Source organism: Thrips palmi, unplaced genomic scaffold (genome assembly GCF_012932325.1).
Source record: "Thrips palmi isolate BJ-2018 unplaced genomic scaffold, TpBJ-2018v1 HiC_scaffold_18, whole genome shotgun sequence".
Taxonomy (NCBI): domain Eukaryota; kingdom Metazoa; phylum Arthropoda; class Insecta; order Thysanoptera; family Thripidae; genus Thrips; species Thrips palmi.
This window is the reverse complement of record NW_023144627.1, coordinates 9,576,939-9,600,757: the sequence shown is the minus strand read 5'-3', so window position 1 is coordinate 9,600,757 and position 23,819 is coordinate 9,576,939. Positions and strand designations below refer to the sequence as shown.

General features: G+C 58.0%; 1 protein-coding gene across 1 annotated transcript; it reads right to left on the bottom strand.

Annotated features, from left to right (window-relative positions):
- Nucleotides 1-176: 176 nt before the first annotated feature.
- On the bottom strand, nucleotides 177-15,048 carry LOC117645009 (MAM and LDL-receptor class A domain-containing protein 1-like). The gene is made up of 17 exons (XM_034384881.1): nucleotides 14,919-15,048; nucleotides 11,223-11,301; nucleotides 8,748-8,879; nucleotides 8,509-8,679; nucleotides 8,292-8,433; nucleotides 7,653-7,968; nucleotides 7,227-7,392; nucleotides 6,972-7,157; nucleotides 6,140-6,434; nucleotides 5,654-5,832; nucleotides 5,293-5,377; nucleotides 4,856-5,089; nucleotides 4,118-4,235; nucleotides 3,591-4,051; nucleotides 3,306-3,493; nucleotides 368-533; nucleotides 177-284 (listed from the first exon to the last, which is right to left on the bottom strand). Exons 2-17 carry the CDS (start codon nucleotides 11,286-11,288, stop codon nucleotides 238-240), a joined length of 2,952 nt encoding a protein of 983 aa, XP_034240772.1. The 5' UTR covers nucleotides 11,289-11,301; nucleotides 14,919-15,048; the 3' UTR covers nucleotides 177-237.
- Between the last annotated feature and the right edge of the window lie 8,771 nt (nucleotides 15,049-23,819).

The following is a 23,819-nucleotide window of genomic DNA, read 5'->3' as shown; positions in this document are numbered from 1 at the left end:
TTATACGGTTTTTCCGTTCGCCGTATACGGTTTTTCGTTTGTGTTTTCGTAGTGTGCGCACACTCGAAAAGTATGGTCTGGAATATTCCTATTCATGTTTCTTTTGATTTGTGAAACGTCTTTTTGTAGACAGGGTTGTAATAAAATCGCACGCACTCGCGCAAAAGGCAAATCACTTGGTTTGTTCTATTTCGAAATTGTAAAATAAATAATATGCAGTCACATTGAGTCATCTGGTCATTGATTCTGATTCGCTTTCTCGGGCTTGGCTCCTGCGGGGCGTGCTGCGCAACAGATGGAAAAGCAGAGTGTTACAACAATGAGGTTTACAGTGTGGAAGCACGGCTGCTTGACGGGGTGAACTGACTCTGGCAGGGCCCGGGCCGCACGCGCACGTCGTCCACAGCGAAGCCCCCGTTGCTGGCCTCACCCTCCAGGGCGATGGAGAAGGCCGAGTGGGCCGACACTGTTGTCTGCGCGGACATCCACTGCGGCCTGGCGGTGTCCATGCCCCGCGCGCTCAGCTGCCAGATCTGCAAGTGGGAAACCCGGGTTGGAGGCGGTCAAAATCCCGGACGCGTTTTGAGCTCCAGAGTCGGAGTACATCGTTTGTACGACCTCTTTTTGTCCGACCTGCAGATTCGTCCGACCTCCTTCCCGCTGTTATATTTTTCTACGACCTCTTTTTGTCCGACCTTACCACCGCCTCAGCCCTCAACACTCGACAAACAACACATGGTACCCACGACGGAGTCATATAAAGTTTGGTTTAAAATAAAACGTAAAAAATTTGAACCCTACGACCCTCTCCCCCCCGCAATGGGGGTTCGAGCCGCCTGCTTAACTTCGGTGTTCGGATGGGAACCGGTGTGTCCAGGCTTTAAACTGCTACCGCATAGTTCAGCTTCTGTCGGACCGCTATTGCCTTCTTACACATGAAGGACCGCCTTATGAGGGCAGCCGGCGATCGTAGGGTGACAGAGATAGAGAGACAGAGAGAGACAGACAGAGAAGAGGTTTGGTGGGAGCTTCTTGTTTTCGTAGGGTTGGTTGTGTACCCCATGGTACCCCCACTGTCCGGCGCTCCCGTACCGAACATACAGCGTTTTAGGCCAGCTTCAAAGGACTTATCATCGCCTCCCCGACGAATCGAGGAGGCACCACCCGCAACCACACACCGGATGGTCTGGATTGATGGATCGAATACTCCATCGCTCCAGTGCCGAGGCCAACCCGCCGAAGCGGATTGCTTTTTAGACACCCACAGCGGAGTGGCCAGGTGAATGTGACTCTGACCACTACGCTATCACGCTGTACGTCCGGCCGAGTGTTGGACGACGGGTTTGAGTTGCAGTGGGAGGAAGGCAGTCGAAAAATGTAATGAAATGGTGAGTTTCGATCCCCGGACCCCGTCAATGAGATCTCACGACTTTACGCTCTCGGCCGCCACGGCCCATGATATGTGGAGCGGCATGAGGTGGGTTCTTAACGCTACAGGACTCGACCGACCCGGTCAAAATTTCGCAAGAAGTTGGGGGAGTCGAACCGCCGACCCTTGCACTCGGAATCGACGCCTCTACTCTCTGGACCACCACGTCCCACGCTCGGCGTGGGTTCTCGTTCACGGGTTTAAACCGCACTGGGTGAGGCAGTAAAATTAAATGGAAATATTTGTTAGGAGTCGAACCTCCGGCATGTGGGCCTGTTGCCCACGGCTCCGCTCTGATGGCCTCAAACCACCACCCATAGGATAGCAAGTCGAAAAAACTTTAGTGACGCTGGTATTCGAACGCCGGCCTGCGGTTACTCGATCCCACGTCTCTAACCTCTCGGCTACACCTGTGACAGGAACAAAGCTTCCATCGAGTTTTACCACTGCTGTGATAGCCGAGAGGTTAGAGACGTGGGACCGAGTAACCGCAGGCCGGCGTTCAAATACCAGCGTCACTAAAGTTTTTTCGACTTGCTATCCTATGGGTGGTGGTTTGAGGCCATCAGAGCGGAGCCGTGGGCAACAGGCTCACATGCTGGAGGTTCGACTCCTAACAAATATTTCCATTTAATTTTACTGCCTCACCCAGTGCGGTTTAAACCCGTGAACGAGAACCCACGCCGAGCGTGGGACGTGGTGGTCCAGAGAGTAGAGGCGTCGATTCCGAGTGCAAGGGTCGGCGGTTCGACTCCCCCAACTTCTTGCGAAATTTTGACCGGGTCGGTCGAGTCCTGTAGCGTTAAGAACCCACCTCATGCCGCTCCACATATCATGGGCCGTGGCGGCCGAGAGCGTAAAGTCGTGAGATCTCATTGACGGGGTCCGGGGATCGAAACTCACCATTTCATTACATTTTTCGACTGCCTTCCTCCCACTGCAACTCAAACCCGTCGTCCAACACTCGGCCGGACGTACAGCGTGATAGCGTAGTGGTCAGAGTCACATTCACCTGGCCACTCCGCTGTGGGTGTCTAAAAAGCAATCCGCTTCGGCGGGTTGGCCTCGGCACTGGAGCGATGGAGTATTCGATCCATCAATCCAGACCACCCGGTGTGTGGTTGCGGGTGGTGCCTCCTCGACTTGTCGGGGAGGCGATGATAAGTCCTTTGAAGCTGGCCTAAAACGCTGTATGTTCGGTACGGGAGCGCCGGACAGTGGGGGTACCATGGGGTACACAACCAACCCTACGAAAACAAGAAGCTCCCACCAAACCTCTTCTCTGTCTGTCTCTCTCTGTCTCTCTATCTCTGTCACCCTACGATCGCCGGCTGCCCTCATAAGGCGGTCCTTCATGTGTAAGAAGGCAATAGCGGTCCGACAGAAGCTGAACTATGCGGTAGCAGTTTAAAGCCTGGACACACCGGTTCCCATCCGAACACCGAAGTTAAGCAGGCGGCTCGAACCCCCATTGCGGGGGGGAGAGGGTCGTAGGGTTCAAATTTTTTACGTTTTATTTTAAACCAAACTTTATATGACTCCGTCGTGGGTGCCATGTGTTGTCTGTCGAGTGTTGAGGGTTGAGGCGGTGGTAAGGTCGGACAAAAAGAGGTCGTAGAAAAATATATCAGCGGGAAGGAGATCGGACGAATTTTGGCAGGTCGGACAAAAAGAGGTCGTACAAACGATGTAGACCCCTAGCGTCGCTAAGTGGTACTCGAACCGAACGTGTTACCCCTCCAATGGATTGTTCTTCGAACGAGGAATGGTGGGGTCACACGTTCGGTTCGAGGCCTGTTAAGCTACTCTGCAGCTTAAAACGCGTCTAGAGTTTCGGCCGCCTCCACCTGTGCCCGCCTGTGCCCCTTCGCCTGACCGTGATCTCGGGGTTCTTGTGGTCCTGGTCCACGCGCACCACCCTCAGCAGCGTGGAGTCCACCTGTCCGAAGGCCGCGAACCAGAAGCTGAGGCAGACGGGCTCCCCCGCGTCCAGGTCGGGGGACTCAAGCCGCGCCCGGCGCAGCACCTTGGACAGCGAGAACATGTCGAAGAAGACGTAGCCGCCTGCAGGTGGAGAGAGACAGAGCCATCAGTCTATTGTTGCCTTGCGGCCAACTTGCGGCAGCCGTCATCAACATTTTTCATTTTAAACTTTTCGCACCTGGCGCGCGGAAGGTGTTGTCGCTGAGCCTGGCGGGGCGGTGCTGGCCGCCGGCGGCGGCGTGCTGCCACCCGGGCGACCTCCCCGTCGTGGTCCCCGCCGTGCCGTTCCACCAGCCGCACGTGTCCGCGCTGAAGGAGCAGTCGGCCGGCGAGGCCAGCGCGCTGGACGGCAGCCCGGGGCACTTGGCGTGGTACAGCACGATGTCGTCCACGGCCAGGACGCCGGCGTGCTGCCCCGGCCCCCACTCGCCCTCCAGCTCCACGATGAAGGTCCAGTTGGCGGGCAGCGGGACGCGCGCGGGCCGCCAGGCGGGGCCCTGCGCGTTGTACAAGGCCCACAGCGTGGCGGACTGGACGGCGTTCGCGTCCTCGCCGTCCGCCGCCCCCTTGACGGCCACGCGCAGCGCGCCCAGCCCCGTCGACATGCCCCCGGACGGCGACGGCTCGTGCACCAGGTACCTGGCGGACAAGGACAGACAATGAGCTCGCCCCAAGAGTGCGAGACAGACGCAGCTGGAGACCCACCAGAAGGCGAGGCACAGCGGCTCGTCCGTGGAGGTGATCGGCAAGGATACCAGCGTGGTGGACGGCGACGGCGAGGAGCCGCCCGGGGACGCCGGCATCTGCAGCCCCAGGAAGAAGTCTGCAAAGCGAGGACAAAATCTCGTTAAGTGGAGACCACACTGCAAAGGACATGCCGCCAAGTGGCTCAAAGTTGATCAAAACGGTCAAAAATGCCTATGAAAAATCGTGTTTTGGGCCGACTTTAAGCAGTCACTGCGTCCGATCCGAGGCGGTATTTCGTCCTCCCAACGGGCAATTGGTATTTGGACCTTCCTTAAGCGTGCCTTTGTTACGGAGTGCGATTATGCGCCTTAGTTTGGGTGCACACGGTAAAAACGGTTCCTGGTTTTCCCAGGAACTCCCTGGAAATCGCCTATGCCTTCACCATTGGCTTCCTGGGAAAACCAGGTTCCGTTTTTACCGTGCAGTATTGGCTCAAAGTTGATCAAAACGGTAAAAAATGCCTTTAAAGTCGGTTTTGATCAACTTTGAGCCAATACTGCACCCAAACTAAGGCACATATTCGCACTCCGTAACAAAGGCATGCTTAAGGAAGGTCCAAAGACCAATTGCCCGTTGAGGGAGGACGAAATACCGCCTCGGATCAGACGCAGTGCGGCTGCTTAAAGTCGGCCAAAACCCCCTAGGTACATCGTCGCGGCCCCTAGGCCAGGGTGGCCGCAAGTCTCGCAAACGCACCGTTCCGGAGCCCCGCGCCGTCTTGGCCGTGGCCGCCGTGGCCGCCGGGCCCGTGGGGCCGGCGCTGCAGCGTGGGCGGCAGTGTGGCGACGGGCAGCCTGGCCCACAGCGAGGTGGCCGCCATGCCGCGCCACCCGCACTCGTCCACCTCCATGGAGCAGTCCGGCGGCATGCGCGGCACGCGGCGCGGCGCCGCCAACGCCGGCCTCCGCGCGCCCGCCACCTGCGGGGACACTGTGAAGCCGAAGGTGAGCACAAGGTCACGAACCGAACGTGTGACCCCACCAATGGATTCCTCGTTCGGAGAGCAATCCATTGGTGGGTAACGTTCGGTTCGAGTCCCATTTAGCGACTCTAGAGCTCAAAACGCGTCTGGAGTTTTGTCCGCCTCCACCGGTCTTCTGGCAAATCCACGGTGCCTCGTAAAGGACACCCACCGGGGCACGGGCCGGGGTCCAGGCTGATGTTGTCCACGGCGATGTCGCTCATGCCCACGGCGCCCACGGACGCCTCGATCACGACCTGCAGACCGACGACCGACACAGTGTAAAGATAAGAACGTGGCAGCCCGCAGTCCGCCTCAAGTGGATCAGTGGGTCGGTAAGTCTTTGCGGCGCTACACTGCACACAGACACCTGTGCCAGTGTGGCAGAACGCCGGGTGGGTAGGCCGCCCATCCGACCGCCCAGCAGGACGGGTTGCCTGCGCGCCAGGCGCTCTGGAGCGCCGAGTTTCAGTCTCTGTTCGATTACGGGCAAATGAGAAATTTGAGGTGCATGCCGGTGTTTGAACCCTGACCCGGAAGTGCTGCGGCTCGGCCAGGGTGACGGCGCCGCGGAACCAGGCGTTGCCCGCGTCGCCCGTGAGCCGCCAGACGTCGCGCTCGCCGCCGGACGACGCCAGGACGATCCGGAGCGTGCCGACGTCCACGCCGAACATGTGGAACCAGAAGCGGAGGCAGCTGGGGAACAGCGGGTCTGGAAGGGGAAGACAGCGCTCTGTCTCTCTCGCACGCAAGGGGCGTGCCGTGGCAGTGCGAGAGAGACAGAGTGGCGCACAGTGGGCCAGAAGGCCGGGGGAGGCGTTTTGAGATCCAGAGTCGCTAAGCAGGACTCGAACCGAACGTGTGACCCCACCAATGGATTGCTCTCCGAACGAGGAATCCATTGGTGGGGTCACACGTTCGGTTTGAGTCAAGTTTAGCGACTCTGGAGCTCAAAACGCGTCTAGAGTTTTGGCCGCCTCCACCGGTCTCCTGGCCCACTGCGTGACGATGGACTTTACCACTGGCGGGCAGCTCCTCGCTCTCCAGCCGCGCGACGTCGCCGGGCCGCCGCGGGTAGCCCGAGTCGACGTACACGTAGCCGCCGGGGTGCGGGCGGCGGTCGGCGGCGCCCTCCACGACGGCCCCCTCCGCCTCCACCGCGGCGCCCTCCAGGTCCGCGATGACGTCCTCGTCGGCGTCCTCGAGGCCGCGGCCCTCCAGCTGCTGCTTGGGGACGTCACCGCCGTGCCGCGGCTCCACCCACGAGTCCGCCGGCGCGGCCGGCCCGGTGAACGTGAGCGCGCTGCCCCGGCCCTGGAACGGAGGAATCCGACATGGTCATGATAGTGCTAACTCGTCGTTTGACTGAATTCGTGAGGCGAAGGCTCCCGGACTAGCAGCGCCGAGCAAAGCCTGCTGAGGTAGGCTCCCCATACAGAGGAGACTGCCCGTGGACTGCCCGCGCTGCCGGCCAGGGCGATCGTCGGCGCTGACGCTGACGTGTCCGAGAGGAGGCGGCGCCGGTGACCTTGGTCCGCGCCTCGACGATTTATCGAAGTCCGTCGAGCGAAGGGTCGAGACCATCGACGCACACCCTTGCCGCCCTTCTCGCGCGTGCCGGAGCGGGATCGAAACCCGCCAGACTCAGGGAGCTCTCAAACTAACGCACAACCATCTAGCCCGAGAGAGAGAGATAGGAAATATCCGATCATGCCAGAGTCATCTAATAAAATGCCATCCCACCAGCCCAGTTGCCCATTGACTCTCCTGATCACGAATTTTCTCCATTTTGAGTGGGTTTAGCACCGGATTGCGGCTGCACGGTGCTTGGAGGTTGCAGTCATGGCTCACCATGCTCCAGTCGAAGTCGTCGCCCTGGCGCGCGTTGCTCCAGCGGCACAGCCCCGCGGCGAAGGAGCAGGACAAGGGCAGCGGGCAGGCCTCCCCCGGGACCAGCGCCACCGCGTCCAGGGCCACGTGGCCGCGGTACGCGCGGCTGGGGTCCGCCGCCGGCGTGCAGGACGCCTCCACCACCAGCTGCAAGGACAGCCACTGTAAAACGAAAGCCGAACGGCACCCGCTGGGATTCGACCCGCCGCCACTCACGCGATGCGGCTGCGGCTCCGAGTACAGCAGCTGGGCGTGCAGCCAGCCGTCGTCGGGGACGTGCGGCGGCGTGGTGTACCAGAGCTCCCGGAGCACGGTGCGCGAGGACTCGTTGCGCGCCAGCAGCACGCGCAGCCCGCGCGCGCTCAGCCCCGCCAGCGAGTACCTGCAACGAGCACCGCGTCAGAGCACGCCGTCGACGAGCACGCCGTCGACGAGCACGCCGTCGACGAGCACGCCGTCGACGAGCCCCGCCGTCGACGAGCACGCCGTCGACGAGCACGCCGTCGACGAGCACGCCGTCGACGAGCACGCCGTCGACGAGCACGCCGTCGACGAGCACGCCGTCGACGAGCACGCCGTCGACGAGCACGCCGTCGACGAGCACGCCGTCGACGAGCACGCCGTCAAGCGAACAGCACCCACATGAAGAACAGGCAGCTGCCCTGCGCGCCGGACGCCGGCAGCGGCGGGCTCATGAGGAAGGCGCGGTCGCCGGCACCGTCCGCCGCCGCGCCCTCGGACGTCTCCACGAAGGCGTAGCCGCCGACGGGCGGGGGCTCCTTGTCCTTGTTTTTGCCGCGCGGTCCGCCGCCCTCGCCGTCGCCGCGCGGGCCGCCGATCCAATTGGTGGCCATGCCCGAGCCGGGCCGCCACCGCGGCGACGACGGCGACCTGCCGGCGTGGAGGGGCTTCCACCCGCACAGTGTGGTGGTCGGGTACAGGCCGAAGTCGCACGAGGCTGCACAAGAACGCGCAGAAAGTGAGGGAGCGAACGGGTAAGCGCGTTTACGGGACGAGCAGCCGCCGGAAGGATCGATTTTGATGACCGCGCCATTCCGGCGGGGGATCTTTCTGTCTCTATCGCACTCATGGGGCGTCCCGTAGGGGTGCGAGAGAGACAGAGCGACGGGCGGTCCTTCGGAATGACGTCATAACCGCGTTACAACGCCCAATCGAAGCGCCGGCCGAGACGGACAGCCGAACGACCAAGCCTCTACAATTTGGCGGCGTCGTCGGGAACCCCCGGCGAAAGCATGAAGAAAGGGCTTCGAGTGTACCTACCGCTGCTGGTGGTCGCGTTGGCGGGGGGCATGGTGGGGCGCGGCCGCGACGGAGGCGTCCCGGGCGTGGTGGACGTCGTCCTCCAGCCCGTGTCCATGGTGGGCCGCATGGTGCTGGTCGTCGACTGGTTCTCCGCTGGAGTCTTGAAAACGGAAAGTCCGTGGTTCAAATACCGCGCTCGGTTTTTTTTTGTTCCAAAATAACGGGAAACACTTACCTCTGGGGTGGGGGGTTCGTCGTTAGGGGGCGGCGGCGGTGGCGCGGTGGTGGCCGTGGGCTGGACTTCCGGCGCCGACGAGAAGGTGGACGAGAAGAGCACGACGGTGGTGGCGTCGATCCTCGTCGTGGACGTGGACACCACCGTCGTCCCCGTGGGCTGCTCCGGGGCCTTTACGCAGAAAAACGCGTTTTGATTTGAGCCCAGTGTACTTACTGCGCTCAGGAGCGTGAATTTACCAGTGCTGCGGATGGGTCCGCCGGGTCCGCTGCTTCCGGCGCCAGGGCGAGGGGCGTCGTCGGGGAGGTGCTGACCGCCCCCAAGGCTGGCATGGGCGTGGTGCTGGAGGCCAGGGCGACCACGTCGTCATCCTGCGGCAGTGTCACAAGACTCATTGGCAGGCGCTTCAAGAAAATTTTGGGCAACACAGGGCGCCCGGCAGGTAGGCAAGGCCGTGCCGTTGCGGCGTGAAGTGTTGCCTACCCCGCGCATGACAGGGGCGAAGACTCAAGCCGGTCTCCCACACTGCAAGGCCGAAACACGAGGGGTGTGGGAACGCGTGCCAGGCGCGGGGCCGCGGACGGACCGAACGGGGCCACCGTGCTAAATTGGCGAACTGTTTATCCGACTGTCTGCCTGTCCGCCCGGCTGTCGTTTCCGGGAGCAAGCCCCGCGGCCCAGGCCGGAGCGTATGTAAATTCATTAGCCGGAGCACCGGAACAATCCCGCGCCGCGACGCGACCAGCTGGTCGACCGCAAGCACTCGCAAAAAAAAAAAATTAGAAAAATTTGGAACTCTATTGCAGCAAAGTTTGTCGAAACGGTAACAAATGTTCAGAAATTGTGGTTTGGCCTGACTCCGTGCTGTCGTGACCCCAGGATCATGAATTCGGCCATTAAAAGTCGCTCGGGCGTTGCGTATCGACGGGCCACTCTCCTTTCCCCACACTGGCTGACAGGGCGGCAGATGGTCGTTGATACAGTGTAGGGGCGCTTCGACTGGCGCTGCGTTTGTCCGCGGAACGGAGATCTGGGCCACGCAGATTAGCGGGCCAAAGGCCCCGACGGCCCCAAAGGCACGGCCTAGTTAGGCATCGGCCAGGTTCAGCGAGCCGCAGAACGGTCGGGCACACCCGGGCAGCTAGAGTGCAATAGAGAGAGGAGAGGAGAGAGAGAGAGAGAGAGAGAGAGAGAGAGAGAGAGAGAGAGAGAGAGCGAATGGGATATCGGCCGATGAGCGTCAGTCTTTCCCCAAATTTTGTGCGTGTAGAATGGAGTTATTGAAGGACACGCCTCTATTGTAATTACGCGTGTATTGCCCGAACGCGTGTGTCTATCTGTTTATTCTAGTACGGCAGTGTGTGTGCGTGAGCGTATAAGAGAAAGAGAGAGTGTGTCCACACGAGGGCGCGATGCATCCGCAATTACTTCCCCTACAGTGCAGGCGCAGACACGGGGAGGGGGTGGCTTTGTCGGGGTGACACGCCATCAAGTAAACCCGCCATGATGTCACCCATGGGGAGGAAGAGAAAGCCCCCCCCCCCTCTTCCGACGCGAGCCAAATCACCGGTTAGCACGCCAACCCTCCGGCCCCGCCGTCGGCCCCGCCGTCGGCCCCGCGGTCTCGGGGAACGTTGAGGCAGGTCGGCGACGGCGCACTCGCTCCGTCTCTCTCGCACCCCCACGGGCCACGGCACGCGCCGTGAGTGCGAGAGAGACGGAGACACCACCGCGCCGTGCAACCGGAACCGAGGGCACCGCGGCCGAGTTTGCGCCGCGATTGGAGGATTTCGTTTCCCAGTGCGAAACTGGAGCGAGGGGGAAAAACTAACTCCGAATGGAAAACTTGTATTTTTTCTGCTTTTTCTTCTTCTTCTTTCTCCGCGCTCGGCTGGAATGGTGTATTGCGCAGGGTTAGGGTTCAGACTTCGACCCTGCCGCGTACAGCGTCGTAAAAATACGCTGCAGGTCGATACACGCGCAGTGCGCGAGCACGACAAAAAATAGCTCCCACTAACGCAGGTATTGCCCCCGCAGTGAACTTCCTGGCCAGTAATGCATTTTTCTCGCGCCGAAGCGTGCCGTTTTCAAAAATCGCGGCACAGACCGGTGGAGGCGGTCAACATCCCGGATGGGTTTTGAGCTGCGGAGTCGCCAAAGGGGACTCGAACCGAACGTGTGACCCCACCAATGGATTGCTCTCCGAACGAGGAATCCATTGGTGGGGTCACGCGTTCGGTTCGAGTCCCATTTAGAGACTCTAGAGCTCAAAGCGCGTCTAGAGTTTCGGCCGCCTCCACCGGTCTTCTGGCCCACTGTGCAGCGTTGGCTGTTCCGTGTTCGGTGCACGCGGCCGAGGTGCATAGTCCGCCTGACCCGGCCTGACCTACTTGGGGTAACTGGGCCGGCGGGGCCCGCAGGGGTCGGTCTCGTGCCGGCCGACACTCGAACACAACCCTTCGCCGTGCCTCGCTGCGCCTCGCTGCGCCTTCCGGGGCTGTCAGGGCACTGGGAGGGCTGTCTTAACAGCTGTTGCTGCTGGCGTCTCTACTCGAACCGAACGTGTGACCCCACCAACGGATTCCTCGTTCGGAGAGCAATCCATTGGTGGGGTCACACGTTCGGTTCCAGTACCATTTAGCGACTCTGGAGCTCAAAACGCGTCTAGAGTTTCGGCCGCCTCCTCCGGTCTTCTGGCTCACTGTGGTGCTCACCTGCGCCTCGGCGTGCTGCCCTCTGGTGGCGGCGAGCAGCAGCAGCGCCAGCCAGCAGCCCGTCATCTTGCCCCGTCACCTGCGGGCCGAACACAAGCAAGTTCCAGCATTTTGCATTTTTCACACGGAAATAATAAAGAACGAGACCAAAATGTCGAACTGCCGTTGTTTCAGTTCAGGTGGCAACCAGTGCCTTCCCCGTCCGACTGGCCGCCGTCCCAGGATTGCTCTGTCTCTGTCGCACTCATGGGGCGTCCTGTGGCGCCCGTAGGGGTGCGAGAGAGACAGAGCGATGGGCAGCGTGACTGCCGTGGACATCACCGGGCAATGCCCCGCCAGCGCCGGTCGAACACGGCGGTCGCTAGTAATGGATTGGTTATGCCACGCCGGAGAGAGAAAGAGAGAGAGAGAGAGAGAGAGAGAGAGAGAGAGAGAGAGAGAGGGAGAGAGAGAGAGAGAGAGAGCGAGAGCGAGAGCAGAGAGAGAGAGAGAGAGAGAGAGAGAGAGAGAGAGAGGGGGGGGGGGGTAGGGACACTAATGGGCAGCATTATATCGACGGTCCGAGCGTATCAATAACCCAGATCGTCGTGTCACCCGCACTGTAAGTAGGGTGGCACGCGTTTAAAAATGCACGTGCATCCCCAGCGGGACGGCAGGCCGGCCGGCCGAATCGAGGGACCTGGAGGAAGCCACTGGCAACCCCCTGTAGTCTGACGATTCCGAACGATTCCGGAGAGGGCCTCGTGTCTTTCTGTGTCTCTCTCTCGCACCCGAACGGCACGCCCCAGGAGTGCGAGAGAGACAGGCCCCAGCGACGCGTGCTCGGCGCGCGCACCGCACGCACGAGACAACCCGTGTTCGGCGTGCGATGCCTATCTCACGTGACATTGACACTGGCACGGGGGAGGGGGCTGCAGGGCGGGCCTTGAAACACTCTCCCAGTCCAAAATGGGATGACGAGCAAATCAGCGGGGTCTACATCGTTTGTCCGACCGACGTTTGTCCGACCTGCCGAAATTTGTCCGACCTCCTTTTCCCTTAAATTTTTGTCCGACCGACGTTTGTCCGATCGACGTTTGTCCGATCACTTTTCAGGGAAGAGGGAGGGGAAGAGTGGAAATATTCCACGACGTCAGTGACTGATTGGTCGTCAGGATGGACAAGTAAAATCAACACTATAAAGAAAATTTCAGCGAAAGAGGGCACCCCGGCGAACCGGCCCTCTTCCCCGCTGGCTTGGTGAGCCAGTGGTTCCCCCATCTCATCACAGGAGCAACCTCAGAGTTAAACCGCAGTGGCCCCGTCATTGGTCACGTCATCTGTGATGTGGAGGAGTCCTCTCATAGTAGGCCAGGCTGCCACCTTTCCCAGTAGTCGGGTTTCGATCCCCGGCCCCCTTCCCACTCAGGGGTCATGCTACTGGTACTCAGGAGTCTGCGTCACCCTGCCCAGCAGCGGAACCACTGGGCTATGAGAGGCACACTGGACGCCGGCCGATTTTGTATACTTAAACCGCCTTCTTGCGATGCAAGCTTGGTCAAAATATTCGTTTTCGTACTAGGTATCGAACCCCGGACCCCGCAGTTGGGAACCGACGCCTCTGCGCTCTCGGCCACCAAGGCCCATGTATGACGCTGTGCGAAGGGGAGCCTTTGAAGCCGCTGGTCCGAACCGTATAGTCAGACAAAAAGAGCGGGACGCGGGTATTCGATCGCTCGATCCGCGTGTAGGATTGAAACATCTCTACACGTTCGGCCACCGCGGCTCACCGGGGGAACCGAGTGGCGCGACGGATCCAAACCGGATCGGAAAGCCACTCCCAAAATGTAAAGAATTGTTGGGAGTCGAACCCTAGCCCCTGCAGGCGCGGGTCGACGCCTCTGCGCGCTCAGCCGCCACAGATTCTGGAAAGTCAGTTACATAGGGTCCCACTGCTGGCTCCACACTGTGGCATTCCGAGGAAATCATGATCACGCGCAGGGGCTAGGGTTCGACTCCCAGCAATTCTTTACATTATAGGAGTGGCTTTTCCGAAGCGGTTTGGACTGTTGCGCCACACCGCTCCCCCGGTGAGCCGCGGTGGCCGAACGTGTAGATGTTTCAATCCTACACGCGGATCGAGCGATCGTATACCAGCATTCCACTCTTTTTGTCTGACTATACGGTTCGGACCAGCGGCTTCAAAGGCTCTCCTTCGCACCACGTTACACATGGGCCGTGGTGGCCGAGAGCGCAGAGGCGTCAGTTCCTGCGGGATCGGGGGTTCGATACCCAGTACAGTAGTGAATATTTTGACCAAAGCTTGCATCGCTAGCTAGGGTTCGACTCCCAACAATTCTTTACATTTTGGGAGTGGCTTTCCGATCCGGTTTGGATCCGTCGTCGCGCCACTCGGCTCCCCCGGTGAGCCGCGGTGGCCGAACGTGTAGAGATGTTTCAATCCTACACGCGGATCGAGCGATCGAATACCCGCGTCCCGCTCTTTTTGTCTGACTATACGGTTCGGACCAGCGGCTTCAAAGGCTCCCCTTCGCACAGCGTCATACATGGGCCTTGGTGGCCGAGAGCGCAGAGGCGTCGGTTCCCAACTGCGGGGTCCGGGGTTCGATACCTAGTACGAAAACGAATATTTTGACCAAGCTTGCATCGCAAGAAGGCGGTTTAAGTATACAAAATCGGCCGGCGTCCAGTGTGCCTCTCATAGCCCAGTGGTTCCGCTGCTGGGCAGGGTGACGCAGACTCCTGAGTACCAGTAGCATGGCCCCTGAGTGGGAAGGGGGCCGGGAACGAAACCCGACTACTGGGAAAGGTGGCAGCCTGGCCTACTATGAGAGGACTCCTCCACATCACAGATGACGTGACCAATGACGGGGCCACTGCGGTTTAACTCTGAGGTTGCTCCTGTGATGAGATGGGGGAACCACTGGTCCACCAAGCCAGCGGGGAAGAGGGCCGGTTCGCCGGGGTGCCCTCTTTCGCTGAAATTTTCTTTATAGTCTTGATTTTACTTCTGTTACTCTGAATACATTTTGTGTTAAAATGTCTTTGGATTGTCCTGCATCCAGTCTTGATTGACATAGAGAGTGAGCCGCGGGTGTTTAGATCATTTGAGCGCCGCCGAGTTGCTCTCTAGCTGCAGCCTGATCGAGTGGCGGTGTAAGTGGGTCGGACAAAACGGAGGTCGGACAAAATTTTCAGCCGATTCACGGGCAAGTGAAATTTGGACAGGTCGTACAAAGGTCGGACAAACGATGTGCACCGTGGCCGCCCCCTTTGTCCATCCTGACGACCAATCTGTCACTGACGTCGTGGAATATTTCTACTCCTCCCCTCCCTCTTTCCTGAAAAGTGATCGGACAAACGTCGGTCGGACAAACGTCGGTCGGACAAACGTCGGTCGGACAAACGTCAATCGGACAAAAATTTAAGGGCAAAGGAGGTCGGACAAATTTTGGCAGGTCGGACAAACGTCGGTCGGACAAACGATGTACACCGCTCCAGGGTCGCTAAACGGGACTTGAACCAAACGTGTGACCCCACCAATGCATTGCTCTCCGAACGAGGAATTCATTGGTGGGGTCACACATTCGGTTCGAGTCCCATCGAGCGACTCTGGAGCTCAAAACGCGTCTGAAGTTTTGACCGCCTCCACCGGTCTTCTGGCGGATCCACTGTGCGCCGCCGTGCCACACTCACCGGCTGCCCGTGTGGCTGTTTGGCGCCATCCTCGGAGCACGGCGACGCTGTCTTTGTCGATCAGCAGGTCCCGGTGTCCGGGCGGTCCGGGCGCATCGCCCCGCCGGTGCACTGTGTTCCGTGTGTTCGCGGCGAGGCCTCGGGGAGGACTGCCGCCACTGCCGGCCACAACCTGTGGTGCCGCCGCAGTGCCGCGCCACGGCCACGGCGCCACAGCCCCTCGCCAGCGATCCAGCGAGCCGCGGGGGCGCGGGGGCGCGGAACCCCCTTGCTTGCAGAAATTCGAACACACTAGGAAAAATACACAAGGTGTGAGTTGAACCAAATACACTGGGTGTGAAATAAAAAAAAAAACAAAGTAGAACTAGAAAAACATACTAAGTGTGCGTTGAAAAGAAAAGTGATACAAGTAGTACTAGGTGCGAATTGAAAAAACCTTCTATTTGTGAGAAATAAAAAAAATACACTCTGCGAATCAAAATAAAATTACTAGGTGTGAATTGAAAAAAAAAACTACAGAGTGTGAATTGAAAAAAAAATGGAAGTGCATTGAAAAAATACTAGCTGTGAATTAAAAATATTCTAGGAGAATCGAAAAATCTGTCTGAATCGTCTCGTGGACCTCTGCCATGCGGAGACTCAGAGCTCCCCGGCTCCGCCCAGCCAATTTCTCATACTCCTCCAGGCGGGCCACCGCGCTACCCCACGCGTGCGGGGTCCATCGGCACGGAGTATCGCCGCAGCGCCGCCGGCTCGCCGGCCGGCCGCCAGGTGGAGGCACCGTGCAGGCACCGTGCAGGGACCGTCCATGTCCATGGCCGCGACGCGCCGCCTCCAGGCCCTCCAGGACGCGGAGTCTGGCCAGGATGAAGGCACTTTCATCTGTCTCCATGTCGGCATTCCCTGTCGGAAGAGTGAGCCTCTTTCACGCATTTTATTCTTTTGATGTAGAATTTGGCGCAACACTTCGTCTCTTGCGAGAAAAAAATCTTTTCTCTCGCATTTTGATGTATAGACGAAAATTCGGTCATTTTAACATTTTTCTTTTCAATTGTGTTGGTGTTGATACGCTACCCCCCTCTCATCAGACACCTCTGGTTCCGCCACTGTTGAGGTTGCGAAAGGTGCGGAGTAGATTTGATTGGCTACTTCCACCCAGGGAGGGGGAGAGGTGAGAGGGAGAGAGAGAGAGAGAGAGAGAGAGAGAGAGAGAGAGAGAGAGAGAGAGAGAGAGAGAGAGAGAGGAGGACGGGGTGACCCTCAGCCACCTCAATGGCGGTTCATTATTAAATACAACTGCGCTGACACGAACAGGATTAGGGCGGGCCTGACTAGCGATTCAGGAGAGCGGCTCGTCGCTCTGTCTCTCTCGCACCCTTACGGAGCGCTGCGCGAGTGCGAGAGAGACAGAGTGACGAACCGCTCTCCTGATTCGCTCGGCCGGCCTTCGCTATCACCCCATCTCCTTACCATCCCCCACCCCTTTCGCTGAATCGGCCCGCTCCGCTCAGCGGGCAGCCCAGGCTTCATGACTTAGAACAACAGAAATAGTAATGACTGTAATGATTGTAATGGCAGTAATGGGGCAACAGCCCCGACAATTACATCCCACGAAATATATACTGCCGGCCCCGTTCGAGGGGTGTCTGTCTCTCTCGCACCCCTGCGGCAAGCACCGAGAGAGCGACAGAGACAGAGCGACGAAACACGACTCTTCGGAGTCATCAGCGTCCTGCTGGATTAGTTCGTTCGCGCTGACTACGCGGGGTGCGTCTTCACCGGGCGGGAACTTTGACACACCAAAGTGGAGTCTTAATTCGGGAACTTGAGGCGGGGGGAGAGAGAGAGAGAGAGAGAGAGAGAGAGAGAGAGAGAGAGAGAGAGAGAGAGAGAGAGAGAGAGAGCATGCGTGTGGGCGAGGTATCGGGCGCAGACACTTCTGTTTTAAAAGGCCCTTCCATTACCACAACGCGCTGAAGCGCGACTGAGTTTCGCGCGTGCAAAGTATGGCAAATTGCGCGGCCAACTGAACAAATGCCCGTCTCACCGACGGTGTCGTGCCCGCGGACCGTTTCGTCGCTCTGTCTCTCTCGCACTCGCGGGGCGCTGCGCAGGGGTGCGAGAGAGACGGAGCGACGGATGCAAATGGGTGTTTGCGCTTTTGCGTGGACTTCGCCGCCCGGCGCGCTAAAGGCAGTGTTTTGGGGCCGTATCGAAATAATTAGGATGAGACCACCGCGTGGAAGCGGAAGTGCCCGCTCGCTCTGATTGGCCGTCGTCTGTCTCTCTCGCACACTGGCGGGACGCCCCGCGAGTGCGAGAGAGACAGAGCGGCCGGAAACTTGGGCGCGCGAATCGGTGGCGAGCCAAGCGGCTGTGTAAAAGGCAACTGTCCGCGGCAGCCCGGCTCCACAATCGCCCTCTTGAGGCTAATGACCGCGTAAGTCATAACCGTTTACATAAACGAACGGACGGACGCCGACAAGCGGCCGAGCAGCCACGGGAGCTTCGTGAAGCGCCGCACAGTGGGCCAGAAGACCGGTGGAGGCGGCCGGAACTCCAGACGCGTTTTGAGCTCCAGAGTCGCTAAGCAGGACTCGAACCTCGAACCGAGCGTGTGACCCCACCAATGGATTCCTCGTTCGAAGAGCAATCCATTAGTGGGGTCACACGGTCAGTTCAAGTCCCATTTAGCGACTCTGGAGCTCAAAACACGACGACTGGGTCAGCCTCATGTCCATAAACCACTTCCAGCTCACGGGCACATGAGCGTATCTGCCCGAGCGTTCTGCAAACAATGCGTGGGTCTGCCTGCGGTGTGCCGACACCGCTTAAGACCGCACGCCCTTTGTGCTGCAAATAGGCGATTTGCCTCTATTGACAGCCCAGGGCGGCCTGGGCCCTTGACCGGCCAAGTGCCCGGCGCCGTACAAAGTGTGGATCCAGTGATTACCGCCCTCATTACCCACAATTACGCAATGATTTGTGCCTAATGACGCTCGGTACACTGCGAGCCAAGGCAGAGCCAAGGGCAAAGGGCACCACCAACAAGCGGCTAACTGCCGCGCGGCTCGTTGGCAGTGGAGTGGTTTTCCGCGGCCGCGCGGTCAAGTCGCTTAGCGGCCCCCCAGCGGGGCACGCTCAGGACCCACCGCACAGTGGGCCAGAAGACCGGTGGAGCCGGTCAAAGTCCCGGACGCGTTTTGAGCTCCACATCGCTAAACAGGCCTCGAACCGAACGTGTGACCCCACCAATGGGTTGCTCTCCGAACGAGGAATCCATTGGTGGGGTCACACGATCGGTTCGAGTCCCATTTGGCGTCCCTGGAGCTCAAAATGCGTCTAGAGTTTTGGCCGCCTGCACCGGTCTTCTGGCCCACTGTGTGGGCCACGGCGAACTGGAGCAGAGTTCACGCTCGCCGGTCACGCTTCGACATTGGCAAACATATTTCAAAAGCACACAAATGAAAACTGCTCCGTACACTCCGAACAGAACTGGAGTGAGAAGAATGTTCTGTCATGGCATTTTCCTGCCATTTTTCTCTTTTGCGGAAGAGACCGTGAAGTTCATTCTGCCCAGCTTTGGCACGACAAAAGCCCTTGCCCCGAACTAGCCACGCTGCTCGTCGGCCAGTTTGAACTTCTAAAGCGTGCCGGGAGAAATCAGCATCAGTCACATTAATTCAAAGAGCGCTGCGGGGGAGGGGGTTAGGTCTGATAAAAGCAAGGGTGATTTATCCAGGACATTAGGCGTGTCTCGTTACGTCTCATTACAACCCAACAGATCGAAGCGGTGACCTCACCTGTCTCTCTCGCACCGAGGCGGATCGCCGCGTGAGTGCGAGAGAGACGGAGCGACACTGGGGCACCGCACCGCGGTACACCGCGGCTTCCTTAGGCCCCCCGCGGACGCGGCAGCGCTGGCATAGCGCGGCTAGTCCATCTTGTGTCACTCGGAGGGCTGCAGCGGCGCGCATTGGGACTCAGTGCACACAGACGGCCAGAAGACCGGCGGTGGCGGTCAAAGTCCCAGACGCGTTTTGAGCTCCAGAGTCGCGCTAAATGGGACTCGAACCGAACGTGTGACCCCATCAATGGATTCCTCGTTCGGAGAGCAATCCATTGGTGGGGTCACACGTTCGATTCGAGCCCAGTTTAGCGACTCTGGAGCTCAAAACGCGTCCGGGATTTTGACCGCCTCTACTACTGGTCTTCTGACCCACTGTGAAACGCCCTCTTCTGCGGAGGACACAATTCAACAATCAAAAAAATACATTCCCCTCACACTCCTTGTCACCGTCTCACGAGGAGTCGCGATATTCCGAGAGCGGTCGGGTTGTTTCTCGCGGCTAGCAGTTCAGAAATGATTACCAGTGGCGTTATTAAAACACTGAAGGGGTGGGGACTAGTGTTCCACCAGGCCGCGGCCAGCACTACAGCCGACCTGGCTGCATAAATTTATATCACACGGACCTCTGTAAATACGTAAAGTGTGCCTAGCGTGTTGTGTGGAAAAGCAAGTTTGCCCAAACAGACGCACACCAACGCACGCACGCACACACGCACGCACACACGCACACACACACGCACACACACACACACACACACGCACAGGCGGCAGATAAGCTCTACAATTACTGCCTTATTTCCCCGCTACTACACGACACGGGACGTACGGACATGGACGTCGAAAAAGATGGAGGAACGGTGCAAGGGGGTGGGGGAGCATGTTTCGCGTTTCACCGCCTTCTCACAAGTGGCGAAGTACACTGTCATGTCCGGCACACCGTTTTGCGCGGACTGCTGCTGACGGGCTAATTGGTCCTCTGGAGCATTTTACCTCAAATAAATTTTCTCTTCGGAGAATTATTTTTCTCTCTCTCGGCATGACAGTGTACCTGTCCAAGGACGCACAGTGGTGGCCAAACCTCTAGACGCGTTTTGAGCTTCAGAGTCGCTGAATGGGACTCGAACCGGACGTGTGACCCCACCAATGGATTGCTCTCCGAACGAGCAATCCATTGGTGGGGGTCACAACGTTCGGTTCGAGTCCCATTTAGCGACTCTTCAGCTCAAAACGCGTCTCGAGTTTTGGCCGCCTCCACCGGTCTTCTGGCAAACCCACTGTGTTTCGCCGTCCGAAAACCTTGGCTGCACATGGGCGTCCGCGGCTCCGCGGTCGCTCCCTGACAGAGTAGCGCTACCGCCGGTGATAAGATAAGCTTCCCGGTCTTGCACTCCGGGAGCCCGATGCCGAAGGACCGCTCGCTCTGTCTCTGTCGCACTCGCGGGGCGTCCCGCAGGGGCAGCAGGGGGTGCGAGAGAGACAGAGCAGCCCGCAGACCGCAGGCCGCGACGGCCACTGGCCGCGCCACTGCCGAGCCACTGCCGTGCCACTGGCCCTGCCGCCGAAACGGATGCACAAAACAAGAAGCTCGGCCATTAATCAAAAATTAAATTACAACTGTGCACTGTCACTGCTCCGCGGCTTCCCCCAACCCTTCTGTTGTTGATTCACATCAGTATTAAAGCCATTAATTCCGAATGGCCGAAGGCGATCTAGCGCCCTACTAGTGCCGCAGCGCCGCAGCGCCGCGCAGCGCCCTCTGTGCGGCCGCCCCACAGTGGGCCAGAAGACCGGTGGAGGCGGCCGAAACTCTGGACGCGTTTTGAGCTCCAGCGTCGCTGAACAGGACTCGAACCGAACGTGTGACCCCACCAATGGATTCCTCGTTCGGAGAGCAATCCATTGGTGGGGTCACACGTTCGGTTCGAGTCCCATTTAGCGACTCTGGAGCTCAAAACGCGTCCTTAGTTTCGGCCGCCTCCACCGGTCTTCTGGCCCACTGTGCGCCGCCGGAAACTGCGTCGTTCCTCTTTCACCGCCTTGTGCACTCATTACGCCCTCGCCACCCACGAGCCTCTGTCCGTCTCTCTCGCACCCGCGCGGGCCTGCCGGGCGCATGCGGGGCGCCCCGTGAGTGCGAGAGAGACGGAGCGACACGGAATGAGTGCGGCTTGACGGCGTCTCACTCGGTCGTTAGGGAGCCGTGATTAAATCATCACTCCATCATTGTCGGTGCGTTATTGGTCCTTAATGGCACTTTTCTAATTTCACGCACCGTTCCGAGATGTCAATTCAAGGGCCCAAGGAGTTGCCGCGCGGCAGCACAGCACGGCCCAAATGCGTTCCCACCCAAACGTCTCAACACCGAGAGGAAACAACCCAAAACGGAAGACAAGACTTGTTTGATGACTGCCGAAAAAAGTTGAGGCAAATCGACTAAAGTTTCGGCTGGTACTCTGAATTTCCAGGCACAAATTTTTGAATTCCACATGAGTTACGGATGAATTTCAACGATTTGCAGACAAAGTTCTCTGAATTTAAATAAAAATTTCACTGGTTTTTGAAGAATTTTTTTAATTTCGATCAATTTTTATGAATTTTGAATGAATTTGATTAAAAGTGAAGATTGACTCTGAATTTTGGGGTAAATATTTTTTGGACATGTTGACCCTTGTAAACGACTGTAAAGAAGTAGTGAGTAAATTCAAATTGAACCGCTAAAATTATCTGCCTTTCAATTGACTTGGCTTTATTTTAATTTAGAGTGAGCTGCATCAAAATTTACTGAGGCGGGCTGCGGTACTGTACACATGTTACAAGCCTCTGACAAATGTCGAAATGTCCGCTCGCGATTGCACATAAAAAGGGAAATCAGAAACGCCCCGACCGAAGCGAAAAACACGAAATAAACTAAAGAGCCGGCCATTTGTCCGCGTGATGGATAATACGGTTCCAAATCCAACCAGCCGCGTCGCTCCGTCCCTCTCGCACGCCAACGGACGGCCCGCGAGTGCGAGAGAGACGGAGCGACGGCTGGGCGCGCGCACCCCGTGCAATTCATCCCCGAAAACACAATGCTGGCCTGTTGGCCACGCCGGCCACGCGGCCACGCCACCCCGGCGGAACGGCAACACCATGTGGCCACAACAACAACCCTTCGCTCCCCTTTGACTCCTTGGACCCACAAATGGACTGATGGAACAACGCCACGCCACGCCGCGCCACGCCGCGTCGTATATTTTTGACACGCGGTGCGCGGTGCACTGTCGGTGAAAAGGAAGATTCCATTCCACACGACACCTCTCTCTTTTTATCAGAGGAACCTTCACCGGCACTGTAACGACCATACCGCCTCGGCTCGCTTCACTGTTGTTGTTGTTGTTGTTTTTTCGTCTACTTCGCTCCTATGTACTACCGCACCTCAGTCTCGATAAACTTGCAGGGAGAGCGAAGCGACAGAGTTTTGAAAGAAAACATCATCAGAGGGGAACTTGTTGAAAAAAAGCCCTCATTCCTCAAAAAATTTCAAAAAAATAAAAAAAAATTGAAAATTTTTAGTTAGTATAAGTTTGTAGCAAGTATGGTGCAAAAAAATTTTCTTGAAAAAAAAAAACAACAACAAACGAAGCCTCTGGAAATTACCACCGGATCATCAGGACGTACTTTCCGCGATTTTGCAATTTATGTTTCACAGTGCAGTATCTGAAAGCCGTTATGCGGCACCTGAATTCTGGAATTGCGTTCAGTACGGACGGACGGCCCCCTCGCTCGCCACGCTCGCCTCGGGCGGCAAAAACGTCCCCGCCTCGGCGCGCTCAAAGACGCCGCGCGTCGCCCTGTCTCTCTCGCACAATGGCGGGAGGCCCAGTGAGTGCGAGAGAGACAGAGCGACGCGCTACGCTGTAAACACATCGCATCGATGAGCCGTTTAGCTCCCAAACGGGCGACGAGTTACGGCGGCGCGTATTTTACGGTGCAACTGCCTCGCCTTGCCGCGGGACTTGCGCGGCTCTTGCGGTGCAGTGGCCCACAGTGGGCCAGAAGACCGGTGGTGGCGGCCAATACTCTAGACGCATTTTGAGCTCCAGAGTCGCTAAACGGTACTCGAATCGAACGTGTGACCCCACCATTGGATTGCTCTCCGAACGAGGAATCCATTGGTGGGGTCCCACGTCCGGTTCGAGTCTCATTAGCGACTCTGGAGCTCAAAACGCGTCTAGAGTTTTGGTCACCTCCACCGGTCCTCTGACCCACTGTGCGACCGGTCAAGCATCGAAAGCCCACGCGCCTATTAGAATACGGCTCACACAATTAGATTAATTAAGACACACCAGTCGGCGCGCTAATCGAGGGCGCCCACGGAGGCCAAATGTTTCGAAACGGGCGAAATCTTGGCGAAGAGATTAAGACGCCAGGATTATATAGAGAGCTGGCGTTTCTTAATTATCCAGTAGTCCGGCGCTTTGATTGGTCGGATTCCCTCACGCGAGTTTCATCAACTTTCTTCGACATTCTAGTTTTTCCCGGTCTCGATGAAGATAGGCATCGCCGCGGTGAGCTATATGTGCGCGTTCGTGGCGGACTCGGGGGGCGGGAACCGACTGCTGGGCTGGAGCGCGGGTTACCCGGATTACCACTCTTAAAAGCAAAAGCAAAAAACAAGGAAAAACATATATATTCTAGAGTTGAAATTTAAATTTAAAATCAGTAAATGAGTAACAAAATAATTTGAAATTCCAACGCGTTGGATTACTTCCCGACTGAAGGAGGATTACTTGCCGATTAACAGTGGATTACTATGGGTTACCCCGGAGAAAACCTTTCATTAGTTCCAGATTAACATTGGATTACGGCGGAATGGATTACTTCCGGATTACCCCGGATAAAACGCCGGAGGATTTTGGATTTATCCCGGATTACCTCTGAATCTTTCGGATCATCCCAGACCTCTGCTAGCCGGGCCACCAAAGCTTCGGCTGTTCTTCCTACGAGTCCCAAAATACCCAGTCGTGGTGTTGCGTGTGTCCATAATCATCAAAGTCAACTCTCTGCTG

Excerpts from the sequence above, each read along its gene's own strand:
- LOC117645009 (XM_034384881.1), bottom strand. The coding sequence starts at position 11,288 with ATGACGGGCTGCTGGCTGGCGCTGCTGCTGCTCGCCGCCACCAGAGGG. Across the intron at positions 7,969-8,291 it reads CAACGCGACCACCAGCAGCG|CCTCGTGCGACTTCGGCCTG; the intron begins GTAGGTACACTC and ends GTTCTTGTGCAG. Across the intron at positions 3,494-3,590 it reads CAACACCTTCCGCGCGCCAG|GCGGCTACGTCTTCTTCGAC; the intron begins GTGCGAAAAGTT and ends CTCCACCTGCAG.